Source organism: Oncorhynchus keta, chromosome 14 (genome assembly GCF_023373465.1).
Source record: "Oncorhynchus keta strain PuntledgeMale-10-30-2019 chromosome 14, Oket_V2, whole genome shotgun sequence".
Taxonomy (NCBI): domain Eukaryota; kingdom Metazoa; phylum Chordata; class Actinopteri; order Salmoniformes; family Salmonidae; genus Oncorhynchus; species Oncorhynchus keta.
In genome coordinates, this window is record NC_068434.1 from 14,435,691 (window position 1) to 14,456,258 (window position 20,568).

Below are 20,568 nucleotides of genomic sequence, written 5' to 3' on the forward strand. Positions count from 1 at the left end.
ACACACACACACACACACACACACACACACACACACACACACACACACACACACACACACACACACACACACACACACACACACACACACACACACACACACACACAACACACACTCTCTTTTCATTACCTGTAGCCTTAAGTTGAAGACAAAGGTCTCGTCGGCCTCGGGCAGCTCGTCGTCCCTTACAGCGATGAAGATGGTCTTACTGGCCTCTGACGACAGCAGGAAGGCTGCAGCCGTGGAGGCCTCAAAGTCCCCTGTGTCATCTCCCTCCAACTAGAAGCACCAAGGACAGTTGATATTGTAATAATTTGACTTGATCTTACACCACTTAAAGACAGACTGACTCACACTCAGCCTGTATGAAAATATAGAATGCTGGGGTCAACTCAACTGTGCCAACTGCTAGGGATAGAGTATTGAGATTTAAGGAACTGTCGAAATAATATAGGAACCTCAATAGGCCTGGGAAGCCCCAACTAGACCAGAATATAGGAGCCTCAATAGGCATGGGAAATCCCCAAACAGGCCAGAATATAAGAGCCTCGATAGGCCTGGGAAAGCCCCAAACAGGCCAGAATATAGGAGACTCAATAGGCCTGGGAAAGCCCCAAACAGGCCAGAATATAAGAGCCTCAATAGGTCTGGGAAAGCCCCAACCAGGCCAGAATATAGGAGCTTCAATAGGCCTGGGAAAGCCGCAAACAGGCCACTAGTTTGCCAGACACCCATGGGGAGGGAGAAGACACTGGCTCCCATGTGGAAGCTGACACATTCATTCTGATGTGGGTGACAGTTACTGCCAACGTACTGCAGGCCTTTCATCTCACACACTGCCTCCCACAGTACAAAGGTCACTTATCTTATCCTCTTAAGGATACCTGCATTTGACAACTCAGGAGCAGACCAGCTTCGTGACAACCGGGGTTGAGGCTAATGCTCCACTGTTCTGCCCTAGTGCTGTGTGATGCTAAATACGGCTGCTAGAATCCTGATGAGGACCAAAAAATGTGATCATATTACTCCAGTGCTAGCCTCCCTACACTGGCTTCCTGTCAAGGCAAGGGCTGATTTCAAGGTTTTACTGCTAACCTACAAAGCATTACATGGGCTTGCTCCTACCTATCTCTCTGATTTGGTCCTGCCGTACATACCTACACGTACGCTACAGTCACAAGACGCAGGCCTCCTAATTGTCCCTAGAATTTCTAAGCAAACAGCTGGAGGCAGGGATTTCTCCGATAGAGCTCCATTTTTATGGAATGGTCTGCCTACCCATGTGAGAGACGCAGACTCGGTTTCAACCTTTAATTCTTTACTGAATACTCATCTCTTCAGTTGGTCATATGATTGAGTGTAGTCTGGCCCGGGAGTGTGAAGCTGAACGGAAAGGCACTGCAGCAACAAACCGCCCTAGCTGTCTCTGCCTGGCCGGTTCCCCTCTTTCCACTGGGATTCTCTGCCTCTAACCCTATTATAGGGGCTGAGTCACTGGCTTACTAGGGCTCTTTCATACCGTCCCTAGGAGGGGTGCGTCACTTGAGTGGGTTGAGTCACTGATGTGATCTTCCTGTCTGGGTTGGCATCCCCCCCTTGGGTTGTGCGGTGGCGGAGATCTTTGTGGGCTATTCTCGGCCTTGTCTCAGGATGGTAAGTTAGTGGTTGAAGATATCTCTCTAGTGGTGTGGGGGCTGTGCTTTGGCAAAGTGGGTGGGATTATATCCTTCCTGTTTGGCCCTATCCGGGGGTATCATCGGATGGGGCCACAGTGTCTCCTGACCCCTCCTGTCTCAGCCTCCAGTATTTATGCTGCAGTAGTTTATGTGTCGGGGGGCTAGGGTCAATTTGTTATATATGGAGTAATTCTCCTGCGTGAATTTAAGTGTGCGTTCTCTAATTCTCTCTTTCTGTCTTTCTTTCTCTCTCTCGGAGGACCTGAGCCCTCGGACCATGCCTCAGGACTACCTGGCATGATGACTCCTTGCTGTCCCCAGTCCACCTGGCCATGCTGCTTCTCCAGTTTGAACTGTTCTACCTGTGATTATTATTATATGACCATGCTGGTCATTTATGAACATTTGAACAACTTGGCCATGTTCTGTTATAATCTCCACCAGGCACAGCCAGAAGAGGACTGGCCACCCCACATAGCCTGGTTCCTCTCTAGGTTTCTTCCTAGGTTTTGGCCTTTCTAGGGAGTTTTTCCTAGCCATCGTGCTTATACACCTGCATTTGCTTGCTGTTTGGGGTTTTAGGCTGGGTTTCTGTACAACACTTTGAGATATCAGCTGATGTACAAAGGGCTATATAAATAAATTTGATTTGCTAATCGTGGCTGGTCACCATTGCATTAAACCGACACTTACCCACAACTGTCCCCTACAAGACTTAAGTCAGAGAGACTAATGCCAAGTTAGAGGAGATGACGTAAACACAAAGGTATCTAGATAACACTAGGTCGAATATGACCAGGTTGTTCCTACCAGAACCAGTGTGGTTACGTTGACCGGGTCTCCGATCCTCTCCACCACTAGGCGAACTACGGTGGTCTCGTTGACCACGAAGTCCGTCTGTCCCAGGAACCTCAGCTCAGCTGACTCAAGCCTGGCACTCGGGATGGACAGAGCCAGAATCAACCCAGCTAGTGTGAGGACAGTTGGCATTCCTGTCAGATGGATAGAAGACAGACAGACAAACAAACAAACAAACAAACAAACAAACAAACAAACAGACAGACAGACAGACAGACAGACAGACAGACAGACAGACAGACAGACAGACAGACAGTCAGACACACAGACACACAGACAGACAGACAGACAGACAGACAGACAGACAGACAGACAGACAGACAGACAGACAGACAGACAGACAGACAGACAGACAGACAGACAGACAGACAGACAGACAGACAGACAGACAGACAGACAGACAGTGAGAGAGACAGAGAGACAGAGAGACTGAGGAAGATCTTCACAAAACTGAGCATTCATAGAACATTGTTGGGATACAAAAGAGGAGTATATTGGTGTATGTTGGCAATTGACACAGTGTTATAGGTTAGGTGCTCCAGAATAAGCAGAACAGGATCAGATTGGCAAGATAGAAGGGAAATGCCCCCGATAAAACCATAGTCCCGCTGCTCACTGGAATTTAAAGGAATAGTTGAACTAAACTATTCCATGGCCTAACTGATGCTGTCTATGGGTTTTTATATTGACCTGTCTAGATTGTAGTTTCTCCTCCGCCTGACCACATCTATCAATAATACATGTCATAGGTGACGTTGTTCGTAGAGACAGTTGATAGCCTTTGGGGTTTTATGAGTCAGCGTGTCATGGCTTATACACACATACTGCCAGCGCTCTCCTTTCTTCTCAGAATCTAATCCGTTCTTCTGTCATGATTGACAAAACAAACAACGCAACCAGTGGGTGTGGTCAACATAATGCAAAGTTGTGGGCATCCAGATCTTGGTGAACATTTAAATATTTGCTGTAAATTACAAGGTTGAAAAATACACCCGCAATGAATGAAGTCATGTTGTTTTCCTTTTTGGGGAGAGAAATGTCTTAGGAAACTTGGACATTGAAAGCATCCCATTTTTCATATGTTCCGTCCCTGTTAGATCAGTTATTTCCAGTATCATGGGGTGTTTCTGAGAGAAACATGAATCAATACAGGTATCATGCTAGAGAGCAGAGTGAAACAACTACATAGTGGAACATCTAAATGAAACAGAAAAACAGATATAGTGATCCAGAGTGTGTGTGTGTGTGTGTGTGTGTGTGTGTGTGTGTGTGTGTGTGTGTGTGTGTGTGTGTGTGTGTGTGTGTGTGTGTGTGTGTGTGTGTGTGTGTGTGTGTGTGTGTGTGTGTGTGTGTGTGTGTGTGTGTGTGTGTGTGTGTGTGTGTGTGTGTGTGTGTGTGCATGGTTGCATGCATGTGTGTGTCTGTGTGTATGCCTGTGGTGGACAGGGTGCTTTGAAAGCTATCAAAAGTTGATTAAGAGCTGCTGTGTAGCAGGGTAGAGCAGAGGGAGGCAGATGAGACAGATGGAGAGAGAGAGAGAGAGGGAGTGAGAGGGAGAGAGAGGAGACAGAGGTAGAAAGAGGGGAGAGAGGGGGAGAGAGAGGGATGGGGACAAAGAGAAGACAGAGGGAGAGAGATGGGCCTTCTGCCTGCTCTCTCCCCTGGGGAGGGGAACTTCCTGCCCCCTTATACAGATTACATCACACTCCGAGAGACTCTCTCTCTCTCTCACAGATCCCCTCCTCTTCTAAAGCCATAATGACCTCACTATCACTCACTTCTTCTGGCACACACAACTAAAGACCCTTCAAATAAGGTTGTTGCTGGGCAGATGCTGTGTGTATTGCCTGGGTCTGGTTATGTGCAGCGCAACAGTCTGTCCTGACACCGGCACCACTGGGGCTTCTGGGCCATGCAGGGCCTGTCTGTCAGAGCAGGCTCTCTGTCGTTGGAGAGCCTGTCAGAGCCTCCTGACATTGATAAGGCTCTGAGCAGTCCAACTGCACACACACTCATGCCAGTACTGTTACAGGACAGACACAGGAGCATCAAAGGCCTCAGCGTCCAGAGACCCCAGATAGCGGGGCGATAGGCCAGGACAGTGGAGCACAGATTGGTGCGGTAACCACAGTAACCATATCTGTCCATCACAGATCTTTTCAGTCGAAGAGAGAGGGAGAGGTAGGGTAGAGGCCAGAACACAGGGGACTTGGCTGTCTTAACGCCAACCTCACAACAGACCCCTGATGAGATGATACATACAGACAGATACAGTGAAGGCTGCAGAGTGGAAACACATTGGATGGAATTTAGAAGATCCCAATTCATATCAAACCAGTTTGTGTTCACTGTATTTAGACTGCATATTCAGCTAAACCTTAAAGATGTGATCAAGATACATACTGCACGCCAGCAAGCTAAGTAATACTTATTATTTGTATTTTTTATTTTATTTATGCAGTTGGTTTGGAATTATTGCCCCAATGCAAAAGTGCCAAACAAGCTTGGCAGGAAAGTTTCTTAGTGTTGGGCATTGAGCTTCATTCAGGAGGGTGATAAGCCTCTAGTTTCATGAGCTTAGAGTAGAGAACACAGTTGAGAGACTCTGCATCGGTTATCATTGGCACTAAACAGTGCAGTGCCTTTAGGCAACTGGTCTCACTCGGCTGCCAGGAGCGTGACAGAGGTGCTCAGGGGTGTTTTGACACTGTCACCTGTCAGTGACTTGGCAACAGGTTGACAGGGCTACGCTGGGCCCATAGTAACTGAGACTGGGGAGATTAGTGGATCCTGTGCAGCCGATGTGACGGGTGTTGGGTTACCAGGCTGCTCCTGGGGTCAGCTTTGGCCTGCCTCTAGGGTTTCTGCTGCCAGGAGCCAGGCCCGCTCCGTAGTCTCAACATGAATTATTAATTCACCAGACAAGACTTCACAGCCAGTGGGACCAGGAGTGTGTGTGTGTGTGTGTGTGTGTGTGTGTGTGTGTGTGTGTGTGTGTGTGTGTGTGTGTGTGTGTGTGTGCGTGTGTGTGTGTGTGTGTGCGTGCGTGCGTGTGCGTGTGCGTGTGCGTGTGCGTGTGTGTGTGTGTGTGTGTGTGTGTGTGTGTGTGTGTGTGTGTGTGTGTGTGTGTGTGTGTGTGTGTGTGTGTACAGTCACCGGCTTCTTCCCGGTCGTTGATGACACCATGTGTAGTGTCTGGTTGATGATGTGAGAACAGTGTTGAGTGTAACAGAATAACACTGCTGTCTCATGCTGACAATTCCCTTCTAAGGAAGACTTAGTGATGAGCTTGGAAGGCATTATGGTGTTGAACGTTGAGCTGTAGTCAACGAACAGCATTCTCACATAGGTGTTCCTTTTGTCCAGGTGTGAAAGGGCAGTGTGGAGTGCAATAGAGATTGTATCATCTGTGGATCTGTTGGGGCGGTATGTGAATTGGAGTGGGGTCTAGGGTTTCCGGGATGATGGTGTTGTTGTGAGCCATGACCAGCCTATCAATGCATTTCATGGCTACAGATGTGATTGCTACGTGGCGATAGTCATTGAGACAGCTTACCTTGGTGTTCTTGGGCACGGGGACTATGGTGGTCTGCTTGAAACATGTAGGTATTACAAAGTGGGTCATGGAGAGGTTGAAAATCTCAGTGAAGACATTTGCCAGCTGGTCTGTGTATGCTCTGAGTGTTGCTTGCCTTGAAGCGAGCATAGAGGCATTCCGCTCGTCTGGTCGGCTCGCGTCACTGGCAGCTCATGGCTGGGTTTCCCTTTCCAATCTGTGATTGATGCTTGTCAGGACTTGGAAACTGAGCCTGTAGAGTAAGATTCAATCTTAGTCCTGTATTGACGCTTTTCCTGTTTGGTGGTTTGTCGGAGGGTTGTAAGCAGGATTTGTTATAAGCCCCCGGGTGAGTGTCTTCATACATCACTAAGTGTCCCTACATACAGTATGTACTTATTGATGATGTAATGTGTCATTATGAGTGCATCGTGTGCATCGTTACGGTGAACATCAGAGAATTCTGTAAATATACGTTGGGCAGAACCGCCCTGAAGCTGAATTAAAATGGTATTAAAGTGCAGGGAAAGGATATGTTGAAAATGGAGGTGTCACCAAGTCTCTACCAATCCTAGCTTGGCACTGCAGGCCTTCCTCCGATGGCCCCGGCACCAGCAGGACTTTCAGCCAGGCAGCACAACAACGAGTGATGAAACCACCAATGCTGTGGCCACAGAAGTTTAGCCATTTTTCCCAGGAAAAAGCTCTTTATGTTTCTCTTAATTTCTGTGTTTTTTAACCAGAATGTAGCCTCTGTTTGGTGGTTTATTCTCTAGTTGAGCACACACACACACACACGCACACGCGCACGTGCACGCGCACACGCACACGCACACACACACACACACACACACACACACACACACACACACACACACACACACACACACACACACACGTACATACATACATACATACATACATACATACATACACACACATACACACGCACACACACACACACACACACACACACACACACACACACACACACACACACACACACACACACACACACACACACACACACACACATACACACACACATACGCACACACATACGCTTACGCATACGCACACACATACATACACACACACACACACACACACACGCATACATACATACACACACATATGTACACACATGTGTAACGGATGTGAAACGGCTAGCTTAGTTAGCGGTGTGCGCTAAATAGTGTTTCAATCGGTTACGTCACTTGCTCTGAGACCTTGAAGTAGTAGTTCCCCTTGCTCTGCAAGGGCCGCGGCTCTTGTGGAGTGATGGGTAACGATGCTTCGTGGATGACTGTTGTTGATGTGTGCAGAGGGTCCCTGGTTTGCGCCCGGGTATGGGCGAGGGGACGGTTTAAAATTATACTGTTACACATGCAAACATGAAAAGCTGCCATATACGCTCAGCTCACAACCCCATAATCGCAATTCACATGTACGTTTAGATCAGTGAACATTCTCAACATCCAGAGGGTGAGGGAAATTAAGAAATGCAATAAGTGACTATGGCTAAAATGTACATAATTTAATCTGACGGGTATTCAGTAAACCACAACGTGTTGTCGGCTAGACGCTAATTTAACCCTCCCGTTGTCTCGGCGGGTCAGAGTGACCCCGGGCAGCGTTACGAGTTGATTCCCGTGTCTGTGTGGGTCAGAGTGACCCTGGCAGCCTTAGGAAGGTGTATGTTGTAACCCTCCTACCACTGTCTGGGCTGGGTCAGAGTGACCCTGGCCCTGTGTTACGAGTAGTTCCACTCTGTCTGGGCCGGGTCAGAGTGACCCTGGCACCACTTGTCCCCAAGAACTCAGTGCACGACCTCGGTGCAATCACACAGGGAGGCCAGCCAAGCGTACCGGATGGGCCGAAGGGCCCGAAGGAGCAGTCAGGGCCGATCACGCGCCTCTTCCATTCGCGTGCCTCGTCCCATTCACCACTGTCTGAGGGCTAATATTGTCAGGAAGAAGAAGAAGAAGAAGGAGAAGAAGGAGAAGAAGATCTGATCTGGGCAACGAGGTCATACGACCCGACCCTGAGCCCACCACTCGCAGTCCCCCAGAACTCAGGTCCTGGAACAGATATCCTCTAGTGTGCAGAATCGAAGAAGACTACTGCGAACGAAGAGGAGGCCGGAAGATGAAGACAGTGAGGAATGGGCCGATGAGGGCTCTTCGGAGGAAGAGCGAGAGGGAGTCAGAGGGAGACCACGGCCGCTGCCCGAGAGTGAGACAGAGAGCGAGAGCGAGACAGAGAGCCAGATCGAGACAGAGCCAGAGAGCCAGAGCGAGACAGAGAGCCAGATCGAGACAGAGCCAGAGAGCCAGAGCGAGACAGAGAGCCAGATCGAGACAGAGCCAGAGAAGACAGAGCCAGAGAAGAAGAGCCAGATCAAGACAGAAGGATGAGGACGATGCCCAAAGGGAGACGTTGCTGTCAAAAAACTGCAAAATCAAATGGTCCTCCGTGGATCGCGTCCTGGACCGGCCCTGCGCCATCCCCTCCCCGGCCCCGCCGTGATGCCGGGCCCCAGTCCTTGTTTCTCTCGGCTCTCAGGTCCTGGAACAGATATCTCTCTCACATATTGAGGTCAGTCACATATTGAGGTCAGTCATATTTTGAGTCAGTCACATTTCGAGGTCAGTCACATATTGAGGTCAGTCACATATTGAGGTCAGTCACATATTGACTAGAATAGATATAGTCCTTGGTTCACTCCAGACCTGTCTGCCCTTGACCAGCACAAATACTTCAAATACTTCAGGAAACAGCAGAGGGAACACCCCTATCCACATCGATGGAACAGTAGTGGAGAGGTAGCTAGTTTTAAGTTCCTCGAGCATACACATCACAGACAAACTGAATTGGTCCACTCACACTGACAGCCAGAGAGCGCAGCAGCGAGATTCAACCTCAGGAGGCTGAAGATCGAGACAGTCACCAAAGCACTCCAAACTTCTACAGACAGAGAGCATCCTGGCGGGAGACAGAGCCTGGAGAGCTCCGCCCTCAACCGTAAGGCTCTCCAGAGGGTAGTGAGGACCAGATCACCGGGGCAACTACCTGCCCCAGACAGGCACCACCCGAGTTACAGGAAGGCCATAAAGATCATCAAGGACAGAACCAGAACCACTGCCTGTTCAGCTCATCCAGAAGCCAGGTCAGTACAGGTGCATCAAAGCTGGGACCGAGAGACTGAAAAACAGCTTCTATCTCAAGGCCATCAGACTGTTAAACAGCCACCACTAACATTGAGTGGCTGCTGCCAACACACTGTCATTGACACTGACCCAACTCCAGCCATTTTAATAATGGGAAATGATGTAAATATATCACTAGCCACTTTAAACAATGCTACCTTATATAATGTTACTTACACTATATTATTCATTCATATGCTATATACAGTACTCTACATCATCGACTGCATCCTTATGTAATACATGTATCACTAGCCACTTTAACTATGCCACTTTGTTTACTTTGTCTACACACTCATCTCATATGTATATACTGTACTCGATACCATCTACTGTATGCTGCTCTGTACCATCACTCATTCATATATACTTATGTACATATTCCTTATCCCCTTACACTGTGTATAAGACAGTAGTTTTGGAATTGTTAGTTAGATTACTTGTTGGTTATCACTGCATTTTCGGAACTAGAAGCACAAGCATTTCGCTACACTCGCATTAACATCTGCTAACCATGTGTATGTGACAAATAAAATTTGATTTGATTTGATTTGACCTCCTGTGGCGTTTTGCCTTAGCATCGAATAGTCCCCGTGATATGCAACTTTTCAGGGAAGTTAGGAACAAATATACACAGGCAGTTAGGAAAGCTAAGGCTAGCTTTTTCAAACAGAAATTTGCATCCTGTAGTACTAACTCAAGAAAGTTCTGGGACACTGTAAAATCCATGGAGAATAAGAGCACCTCCTCCCAGCTGCCCACTGCACTGAGGCTAGGAAACACTGTCACCAGCATTTCTCTACGGCTGGCCATGCTTTCCACCTGGCTACCCCTATTCCGGGTCATCTGCCAGGCACCCTCCACAGCAACCTGCCAAATCCCCCACCATTTCTCCTTTACCCAAATCCAGATAGCTGATGTTCTGAAAGAGCTGCAAAATCTGGACCCCCTACAAATCAGCCGGCTAGACAATTTGGACGATCTCTTTCTAAAATTATCTGCCGAAATTGTTGCAACCCCTATTACTAGCCTGTATCGTCTGAGATTCCCAAAGATTGGAAAGCTGCCGCGGCCATTCCACTCTTCAAAGGGGGTGACACTCAAGACCCAAGGGGGTGACACTCAAGACCCAAACTGCTACAGACCTATATCTATCCTACCCTGTCTTTCTAATGTCTTCGAAATCCAAGTTAACAAACAGATTACCGACCATTTCGAATCACACCGTACCTTCTCTTTGTGGGCTATTCTCGGCCTTGTCTCAGGATGGTAAGTTGGTGGTTGAAGATATCCCTCTAGTGGTGTGGGGGCTGTGCTTTGGCAAAGTGGGTGGGGTTATATCCTTCCTGGGTTAAGGAGTAGGGTTGGGTTGGGGTCTGGGTTAAGGAGTAGGGTGGGGTTGGGGTCTGGGTTAAGGGGTAGGGTGGGGAGGGGAGGGGTCTGAGTTAAGGAGCGGGTTGGTGTCTGGGTTAAGGAGCAGGTGGGGTTTGGGGGATAACACTAGGGGATTGGGGGATAACACTAGGGAATTGGGCGATAACGCTTGGGGATTGGAGGATAACACTAGGGGATTGGAGGATAAGACTAGGGGATTGGGGAAAACGCTATCGGATTGGGAGATAACACTGGTGATTGGGGATAACACTAGGGATTGGGGGATAACACTAGGGATTGGAGGATAAAACTAGGGGATTGGGGGATAACGCTATGGGATTGGGGGATAACGCTATGGGATTGGGGGGCTATGGGATTGGGGGATAACACTATGGGATTGGGGGATAACACTATGGGATTGGGGGATAACACTATGGGATTGGGGGATAACACTCGGGGAATGGGGGTATAACAATAGGGGGGGGATAACACTCGGGATTGGGGGATAACACTAGGGATTGGGCATTAACACTATGGGATTATGGGATAACACTAGAGGATTGGGGATAACACTAGGGATTGGGGATAACACTAGGGGATTGGGGATAACACTACGGGATTGGGGGATAACACTAGGGGATTGGGGGATATTGGGCGATAACACTGGGATTATGGGATAACACTAGGGGATTGGGGGATAACACTATGGGATTGGGGGATAACACTATGGAATTGGGGGATAACACTCGGGGATTGGGGGATAACACTCTGGGAATGGGGGTATAACACTAGGGAATTGGGGGATAACACTAGGTGATTGGGGATAACAATAAGGGATTGAGGGATAACACTCGGGGATTGGGGGATAACACTAGGGAATTGGGCGATAACACTATGGGATTATGGGATAACACTAGGGGATTGGGGGATAACATTAGGGGATTGGGGGATAACACTAGGGAATTGGGGGATAACACTGGTAATTGGGGGATAACACTAGGGGATTGGGGGGTAACACTCGGGGATTGGGGGATAACACTAGGGGATTGGAGGATAACACTCGGGGATTGGGGGATAACGCCAGGGGATTGGGGGATAACACTGGTGATTGGGGGATAACACTAGGGGATTGGAGGATAACACTAGTGGATTGGGGGATAACACTGGTGATTTGCATGATCAACAGTGCTGAAACACTTATTTTGCTTCATTGATGTTCCTGTATCACTGAAATAATATCTGCAGTGCAGCAACTGCAAAACACATTGAAAGTGACTGATATTGTCTGTTTTATAGGCTTGTGGCATGGTAAATTCGGTCTTTATTGACAGTTCTTTCCTGTAGGTGGAGTAAGTAGTGGCTTTTGACATCAATAAGATTGGACAAGCCGGTCATGCATTGCAGGGCCTAACAGGGTGCCAAGCCTCTGAGTCAGCCTTAAGAACATCAGAGAGAGTCAGACTTCATGTTTAATGCCCCAGGAAAATGTGATGCAAGACAGTTGTGTGTGGTCTCTTCTTTGGCCCTTCAGAGTACAACTCAGACCAATTGTGTGTGTGTGTGTGTGTGTGTGTGTGTGCATTTGTGTTTAGCTGTTGTGCTTGCATAGGGAATGGATTTTAGTTCACAGGAAGGTCATGGTCGAGAGCGGGGTGGTGTAGTAACCAAACGATCCACTCATCAGAAACCATAGCGTAACAATCGAGGCCTGTCAGGCAAAATAAAGAGACCTCAGGATTGTTGGAACCTTCTCAGAAGGCTGAAGATGTTTGGCCACTCTCCTGTCGCTCTGCTCCAACGTCAACTGTTACTGAAACACGATACTGTGTCTTAATGGTCAGCATGAGTTGACAAAATGACGCTGAACACAGTCTATAAGATCCTTCAATAGTGAATGAGCTTGAATCAAGTCGAGAGGAGAAGAGATCACTGCCGTTCTATCAAAGCGATGGCGATAGCAACTTAAAACATGTGGTGGTGTGGTGATTCCCTCGTACAAGTACCTGGGAGTGTGGCTAGACGCACAGTGTCCTTCTCTCAAGCACATATCAAAGCTGCAGGCTAAAGTTAAATCTAGACTTGTTTTCATCTATCGTAATCGCTCCTCTTTCACCCCAGCTGCCAAACTAACCCTGATTCAGATGACCATTCTACCAATGCTAGATTTCGGAGACATAATTTATAGATCGGCAGGTAAGGGTGCTCTCGAGCGGCTAGATGTTCTTTACCATTTGGCAATCAGATTTGCCACCAACGCTCTTATAGGATACATCACTGCACTCTATACTCCTCTGTAAACTGGTGATCTCTGTATACCTGATGCAAGACCCACTGGTTGATGCTTATTTCTAAAAACCCTCTTAGGCCTCTCTCCCCCCCTATCTGAGATATCTACTGCAGCCCTCATCCTCCACATACAACACCCGTTCTGCCAGTCACATTCTGTTGAAGGTCCCCAAAGCACACACATCCCTGGGTCGCTCGTCTTTTCAGTTCGCTGCAGCTTGCGACTGGAATGAGCTGCAAAAAACACTGAAACTGCACAGTTTTATCTCAATCTCTTAATTCAAAGACTCAATCATGGACGCTCTTACTGACAGTTGTGGCTGCTTTGTGTGATGTTTTCTTGTCTCTACCTTCTTGCCCTTTGTGCTTTTATCTGTGCCCAATAATGTGTGTACCATGTTTGTGATGCTACCATGTTGTGTTGCTACCATGTTGTTGTCATGTTGTGTTGCTACCATGCTGTGTTGTTGTCTAAGCTTTCTCTTTATATAGTGTTGTCTCTCTTGTTGTGATGTGTGTTTTGTATTTATATATTTAAACATTTAAAAAATTGAATCCCAATCCCCACAAGAGGCCTTTTGAAGAATTTGTTCTGAAATGACTACCCTAGTTCAATAAAGGTTAAATAAATAAATAAAAAATGAAAGAAATAACCAAAGTATCTCATATTTTCTCTTACTTTTGAATATAGGGGCACTAAAACCATATGACCTTCAGTTCCTTCAGTGCAGTAGAAAATCAGTAGTGGATAAGTAGAGAATCAATAAAGGATCAGTAGAGGATCAGTAAAAGATCAGTAGAGGATCAGTAGTAGATCAGTAGAGGATAAGTAGTAGATCAGTAGTAGATCAGTAGTAGATCAGTAGAGGATCAGTAGTAGATCAGTAGAGGATCAGTAGAGGATCAGTAGTAGATCAGTAGAGGATCAGTAGTAGATCAGTAGAGGATCAGTAGTAGATCAGTAGAGGATAAGTAGAGAATCAATAAAGGATCAGTAGAGGATCAGTAAAAGATCAGTAGTAGATCAGTAGTAGATCAGTAGTAGATCAGTAGTAGACCAGTAGAGGATCAGTAGTAGATCAGTAGTAGACCAGTAGAGGATCAGTAGTAGATCAGTAGTAGACCAGTAGAGGATCAGTAGTAGATCAGTAGTAGATCAGTAGAGGATCAGTAGAGGATCAGTAGTAGATCAGTAGAGGATCAGTAGTAGATCAGTAGTAGATCAGTAGTAGATCAGTAGTAGACCAGTAGAGGATCAGTAGTAGATCAGTAGAGGATCAGTAGTAGACCAGTAGAGGATAAGTAGAGGATCAGTAGTAGATCAGTAGAGGATCAGTAGAGAATCAGCAGAGAATCAGCAGAGGATCAGTAGAGTATCAGTAGAGGATCAGTAGAGGATCAGTAGTAGATCAGTAGAGGATCAGTAGTAGACCAGTAGAGGATCAGTAGTAGATCAGTAGTAGATCAGTAGATGATCAGTAGAGGATCAGTAGTAGATCAGTAGAGGATCAGTAGTAGACCAGTAGAGGATCAGTAGTAGATCAGTAGTAGACCAGTAGAGGATCAGTAGTAGATCAGTAGTAGACCAGTAGAGGATCAGTAGTAGACCAGTAGAGGATCAGTAGTAGATCAGTAGTAGATCAGTAGTAGATCAGTAGTAGACCAGTAGAGGATCAGTAGTAGATCAGTAGTAGACCAGTAGAGGATCAGTAGTAGATCAGTAGTAGATCAGTAGAGGATCAGTAGAGGATCAGTAGTAGATCAGTAGAGGATCAGTAGAGGATCAGTAGTAGATCAGTAGAGAATCAGCAGAGAATCAGCAGAGGATCAGTAGAGTATCAGTAGAGAATCAGTAGAGGATCAGTAGTAGATCAGTAGTAGATCAGTAGAGGATCAGTAGTAGACCAGTAGAGGATCAGTAGTAGATCAGTAGTAGATCAGTAGAGGATCAGTAGTAGATCAGTAGAGGATCAGTAGTAGATCAGTAGAGGATCAGTAGTAGACCAGTAGAGGATCAGTAGTAGATCAGTAGTAGATCAGTAGAGGATCAGTAGAGGATCAGTAGTAGATCAGTAGAGGATCAGTAGTAGACCAGTAGAGGATAAGTAGAGGATCAGTAGTAGATCAGTAGAGGATCAGTAGAGAATCAGCAGAGAATCAGCAGAGGATCAGTAGAGTATCAGTAGAGAATCAGTAGAGGATCAGTAGTAGATCAGTAGTAGATCAGTAGAGGATAAGTAGAGGATCAGTAGTAGATCAGTAGATGATCAGCAGAGAATCAGCAGAGGATCAGTAGAGTATCAGTAGAGAATCAGTAGAGGATCAGTAGTAGATCAGTAGAGGGTCAGAAGCAGATCAGTAGTGGACCAGTAGAGGATAAGTAGTAGATCAGTAGAGGGTCAGTAGAGGATCAGTAGTAGATCAGTAGAGGATAAGTAGTAGATCAGTAGAGAATCAGTAGAGGATAAGTAGTAGATCAGTAGAGAATCAGTAGAGGATCAGTAGAGTATCAGTAGATAATCAGCAGAGGATCAGTAGAGTATCAGTAGAGAATCAGTAGAGGATCAGTAGTAGATCAGTAGAGAATCAGCAGAGGATCAGTAGAGTATCAGTAGAGTATCAGTAGAGAATCAGTAGAGGATCAGTAGAGTATCAGTAGAGTATCAGTAGAGAATCAGCAGAGAATCAGCAGAGGATCAGTAGAGTATCAGTAGAGAATCAGTAGAGGATCAGTAGTAGATCAGTAGTAGATCAGTAGAGGATAAGTAGAGGATAAGTAGAGAATCAGTAGTGGATCAGTAGATCAGTAGAGGATAAGTAGAGGATAAGTAGTAGATCAGTAGTGGATCAGTAGAGGATCAGTAGAGGATCAGTAGAGGATCAGTAGAGGATCAGTAGAGAATCAGTAGAGAATCAGCAGAGGATCAGTAGAGTATCAGTAGAGAATCAGTAGAGGATCAGTAGTAGATCAGTAGTAGATCAGTAGAGGATCAGTAGTAGACCAGTAGAGGATCAGTAGTAGATCAGTAGTAGATCAGTAGAGTATCAGTAGAGAATCAGCAGAGGATCAGTAGAGTATCAGTAGAGAATCAGTAGAGGATCAGTAGTAGATCAGTAGAGGATCAGTAGTAGATCAGTAGAGGATCAGTAGTAGATCAGTAGTAGATCAGCAGAGAATCAGTAGTAGATCAGTAGAGGGTCAGAAGCAGATCAGTAGTGGACCAGTAGAGGATAAGTAGTAGATCAGTAGAGGGTCAGTAGAGGATCAGTAGTAGATCAGTAGAGGATAAGTAGTAGATCAGTAGAGAATCAGTAGAGGATAAGTAGTAGATCAGTAGAGAATCAGTAGAGGATAAGTAGTAGATCAGTAGAGAATCAGTAGAGGATCAGTAGTAGATCAGTAGAGAATCAGTAGAGGATCAGTAGTAGATCAGTAGTGAATCAGTAGTAGATTAGTAGAGAATCAGAAGAGAATCAGTAGAGGATAGGTAGTAGATCAGTAGAGAATCAGCAGACGATCAGTAGTGGATCAGTAGTAGATCAGTAGAGAATAAGTAGAGGATCAGTAATAGATCAGTAGAGGCTCAGAAGTAGATAAGTAGTGGATCAGTAGAGGATCAGTGGTAGATCAGTAGACGATCAGTAGAGGATCAGCAGAGGATCCGTAGTAGATCAGTAGAGGATCAGTAGTAGATCAGTAGAGGATCAGTAGAGGATCAATAGTAGATCAGTAGAGAATCAGTAGAGGATCAGTAGAAGAACAGTAGAGGATCAGTAGAGGATCCGCAGAGGATCAGTAGTGGATCAGTAGTAGATCAGTAGAGGATCAGTAGTAGATAAGTAGAGGATCAGTAGTAGAGGATCAGTAGTAAATCAGTAGAGGCTCAGTAGGCGACCAGGAGAGGATCAATAGTAGGTCAGTAGTAGATCAGTAGAGGATCAGTAGTAGATCAGTAGAAGATCAGTAGAGGATCAGTAGTAGATCAGGAGAAGATCAGTAGAGGATCAGTTGCAGATCAGTAGAGGATCAGTAGAGGATCAGTAGAGGATCAGAGTAGATCAGTAGAGAATCAGTCGTAGATCAGTAGAGAATCAGTAGAGGATCAGTAGGTGATCAGTAGTAAAATCAGTTGAGAATCAGAAGAGGATCAGTAGAGAATCAGTAGAGGATCAGTAGAGAATCAGTAGTGAATCAGTAGTGCATCAGTAGTGAATCAGAAGAGGATCAGTAGAGGATCAGTAGTAGATCAGTAGTGAATCAGAAGAGGATCAGTAGAGGATCAGTAGAGGGTCAGTAGAGCATCAGTAGGTGATCAGTAGTAAAATCAGTCGAGAATCAGAAGAAGATCAGTAGAGTATCAGTCATATATCAGTGGAGGATCAGTAGAGGATCAGTAGTAGATCAGTAGAGGATCAGTAGTGGATCAGTAGTGGATCAGTAGTGGATCAGTAGAGGATCAGTAGTGGATCAGTAGTGGATCAGTAGTGGATCAGAAGAGGATCAGTAGAGGATCAGTAGTAGATCAGTAGAGGATCAGTAGTGGATCAGTAGTGGATCAGAAGAGGATCAGTAGTGGATCAGTAGTGGATCAGAAGAGGATCAGAAGAGGATCAGTAGTGGATCAGTAGTGGATCAGTAGTGGATCAGAAGAGGATCAGAAGAGGATCAGTAGTGGATCAGTAGTGGATCAGTATAGGATCAGTAGTGGATCAGAAGAGGATCAGTAGTGGATCAGTAGTGGATCAGAAGAGGATCAGAAGAGGATCAGTAGTGGATCAGTAGTGGATCAGTAGTGGATCAGAATAGGATCAGTAGAGGATCGGTCGATGATCGGTAGTGGATCAGTATAGGATCAGTAGTGGATCAGAAGAGGATCAGTAGTGGATCAGTAGTGGATCAGTATAGGATCAGTAGTGGATCAGTATAGGATCAGTATAGGATCAGTCGATGATCGGTAGTGGATCAGTATAGGATCAGTAGTGGATCAGAAGAGGATCAGTAGTGGATCAGTAGTGGATCAGTATAGGATCAGTAGTGGATCAGTATAGGATCAGTAGAGGAGTCGATGATCGGTAGTGGATCAGTATAGGATCAGTAGTGGATCAGAAGAGGATCAGTAGTGGATCAGTAGTGGATCAGTATAGGATCAGTAGTGGATCAGTATAGGATCAGTATAGGATCAGTAGAGGATCGGTCGATGATCAGTAGTGGATCAGTATAGGATCAGTAGTGGATCAGAAGAGGATCAGTAGTGGATCAGTAGTGGATCAGAAGAGGATCAGTAGAGGATCAGTAGTGGATCAGTAGTGGATCAGTAGTGGATCAGTAGAGGATCAGTAGAGGATCAGTAGTGGATCAGTAGTGGATCAGTAGTGGATCAGTAGTGGATCAGTAGAGGATCAGTAGTGGATCAGTAGTGGATCAGTAGAGGATCAGTAGAGGATCAGTAGTGGATCAGTAGTGGATCAGTAGTGGATCAGTAGTGGATCAGTAGTGGATCAGTAGTGGATCAGTAGAGGATCAGTAGAGGATCAGTAGAGGATCAGTAGAGGATCAGTAGAGAATCAGCACCAGATCAGTAGAGAATCAGTAGAAGATCAGTAGAGGATCAGTAGAGGATCAGTAGAGGATCGGTCGATGATCGGTAGTCGATCGGTAGAGGGTCGGTAGTGGATCGGTAGTGGATCAGAGTAGATCAGTAGTAGATCGGTAGTGGATCGGTAGTGGATCAGTTGTTGATCAGCGGTGATCGTTTTCTTTTGGCCCTCCTTAGCTACTGCCGCTTGTTCAAATATTCCACTCTCCAGTCGTGCTTGGAGTTTGTTTCGGAAGTTGATAAATGAGTGTGTGTATGTGTGTGTGTGTGTGTGTGTGTGTGCGTGTGCGTGTGCGTGTGTGTGTGTGTGTGTGTGTGTGTGTGTGTGTGTGTGTGTGTGTGTGTGTGTTTGTGTGTGTACGTGTGTACGTGTGTTTGTGCGTGTTTGTGTGTCACCCCGCGACATACTGTTTCACCCTGCGGTCTCTTTACTGTTTCCTTATTGGAATCAGAGCCCTAATTATATTGTCTGCCCACAGCTGTGCTTTTCCACATTGACCAAACATCACATATTCGAGGCGCACCCCACCACCAACCAGCACACATGTAACAAAATCGGAATAGTTCCCATGCCTGATATTAATGTACATTCCTTTAGTTGTTGTCAGTGTCATTTTTAATGTTACACACACCCCCATAAACATCCCCTGCCTCCCTTACCACTTACCTTTCTACTGTACCCATGTGGAAGAGTTAGGTTACTGTACAATTGTCCCAATAAAAATTCTCATCAATGTAACATGTAAAAGCACAGATATTGAGTTGATATTGTAAAATTCTTCTACCAGTATATTGTGATATCTATGCTCTTCTGTCATTTATTAACTTTTTATCTGTTGATTTGTAAATGCTGTACATGCTAGCTAGTTAATGTACATTTCTCTGTACATGTCGTCATTGGTCTAGCATGGCTATTCATATCCCCTTTCATTGTTAATTTGTACTTTGCAGAGGTAATGGCCTATAAGGGCAGCATTTGTTTATGGACGTTTTTCCTGTCATTAGCAGGTATCGTATGTCATATGTTTTTTATTAACATATTTTACTGACTGTTAGTTGTTTGCAAGTGCACATCACGTCACTGAACAGAACGCCTGGCAGTCATTGAGACAGTTGGCTAGCCTAGGCCCATAGGTTGCACTGTACATTTCTACTTCATAATGTAAATTGCATTTACATTACAGTGTTATGTCTTTCATGAGATTAGTGTTATATGGCCCTGTCTACTGTAACCATGTGGAAGAGAGGAATTGCCGTGTAAGTATTAGTGTTTATTACCATAGTATTAAAGTGTTTATTACCACAGTATTACAGTGTTTATTACCATAGTATTAAAGTGTTTATTACCATAGTATTCAAGTGTTTATTACCACAGTATTAAAGTGTGTATTACCATAGTATTAAAGTGTTTATTACCACAGTATTACAGTGTTTATTACCATAGTATTAAAGTGTTTATTACCACAGTATTAGTGTTTATTACCACAGTATTAAAGTGTGTATTACCATAGTATTAAAGTGTTTATTACCACAGTATTAGTGTTTATTACCACAGTATTAAAGTGTGTATTACCATAGTATTAAAGTGTTTATTACCACAGTATTAGTGTTTATTACCATAGTATTAAAGTGTGTATTACCATAGTATTAAAGTGTTTATTACCACAGTATTACAGTGTTTATTACCACAGTATTACAGTGTTTATTACCATAGTATTACAGTGTTTATTACCACAGCATTAGTGTTTATTACCACAGTATTACAGTGTTTATTACCATAGTATTAAAGTGTTTATTACCACAGTGTTAGTGTTTATTACCACAGTATTAGTGTTTATTACCAGAGTATTAAAGTGTTTATTACCACAGTATTGCAGTGTTTATTACCACAGCATTAGTGTTTATTACCACAGTATTAGTGTTTATTATCAGAGTATTACAGTGTTTATTACCACAGTATTACATTGTTTACTACCACAGTATTAGTGTTTATTGCCAAATTATTAGTGTTT

General features: G+C 45.2%; 1 protein-coding gene across 1 annotated transcript in view; it reads right to left on the reverse strand.

The window, feature by feature from the left end:
• Window positions 1–20,568, reverse strand: part of LOC118394018 (adhesion G-protein coupled receptor V1) — a 285,170-nt gene that overhangs the window by 259,160 nt on the left and 5,442 nt on the right. Inside the window, 2 exon segments of the mRNA XM_052461147.1 lie at window positions 130–279; window positions 2,487–2,668. Coding sequence (XP_052317107.1) covers window positions 130–279; window positions 2,487–2,666 — 330 coding nt within the window. The 5' untranslated portion in view covers window positions 2,667–2,668.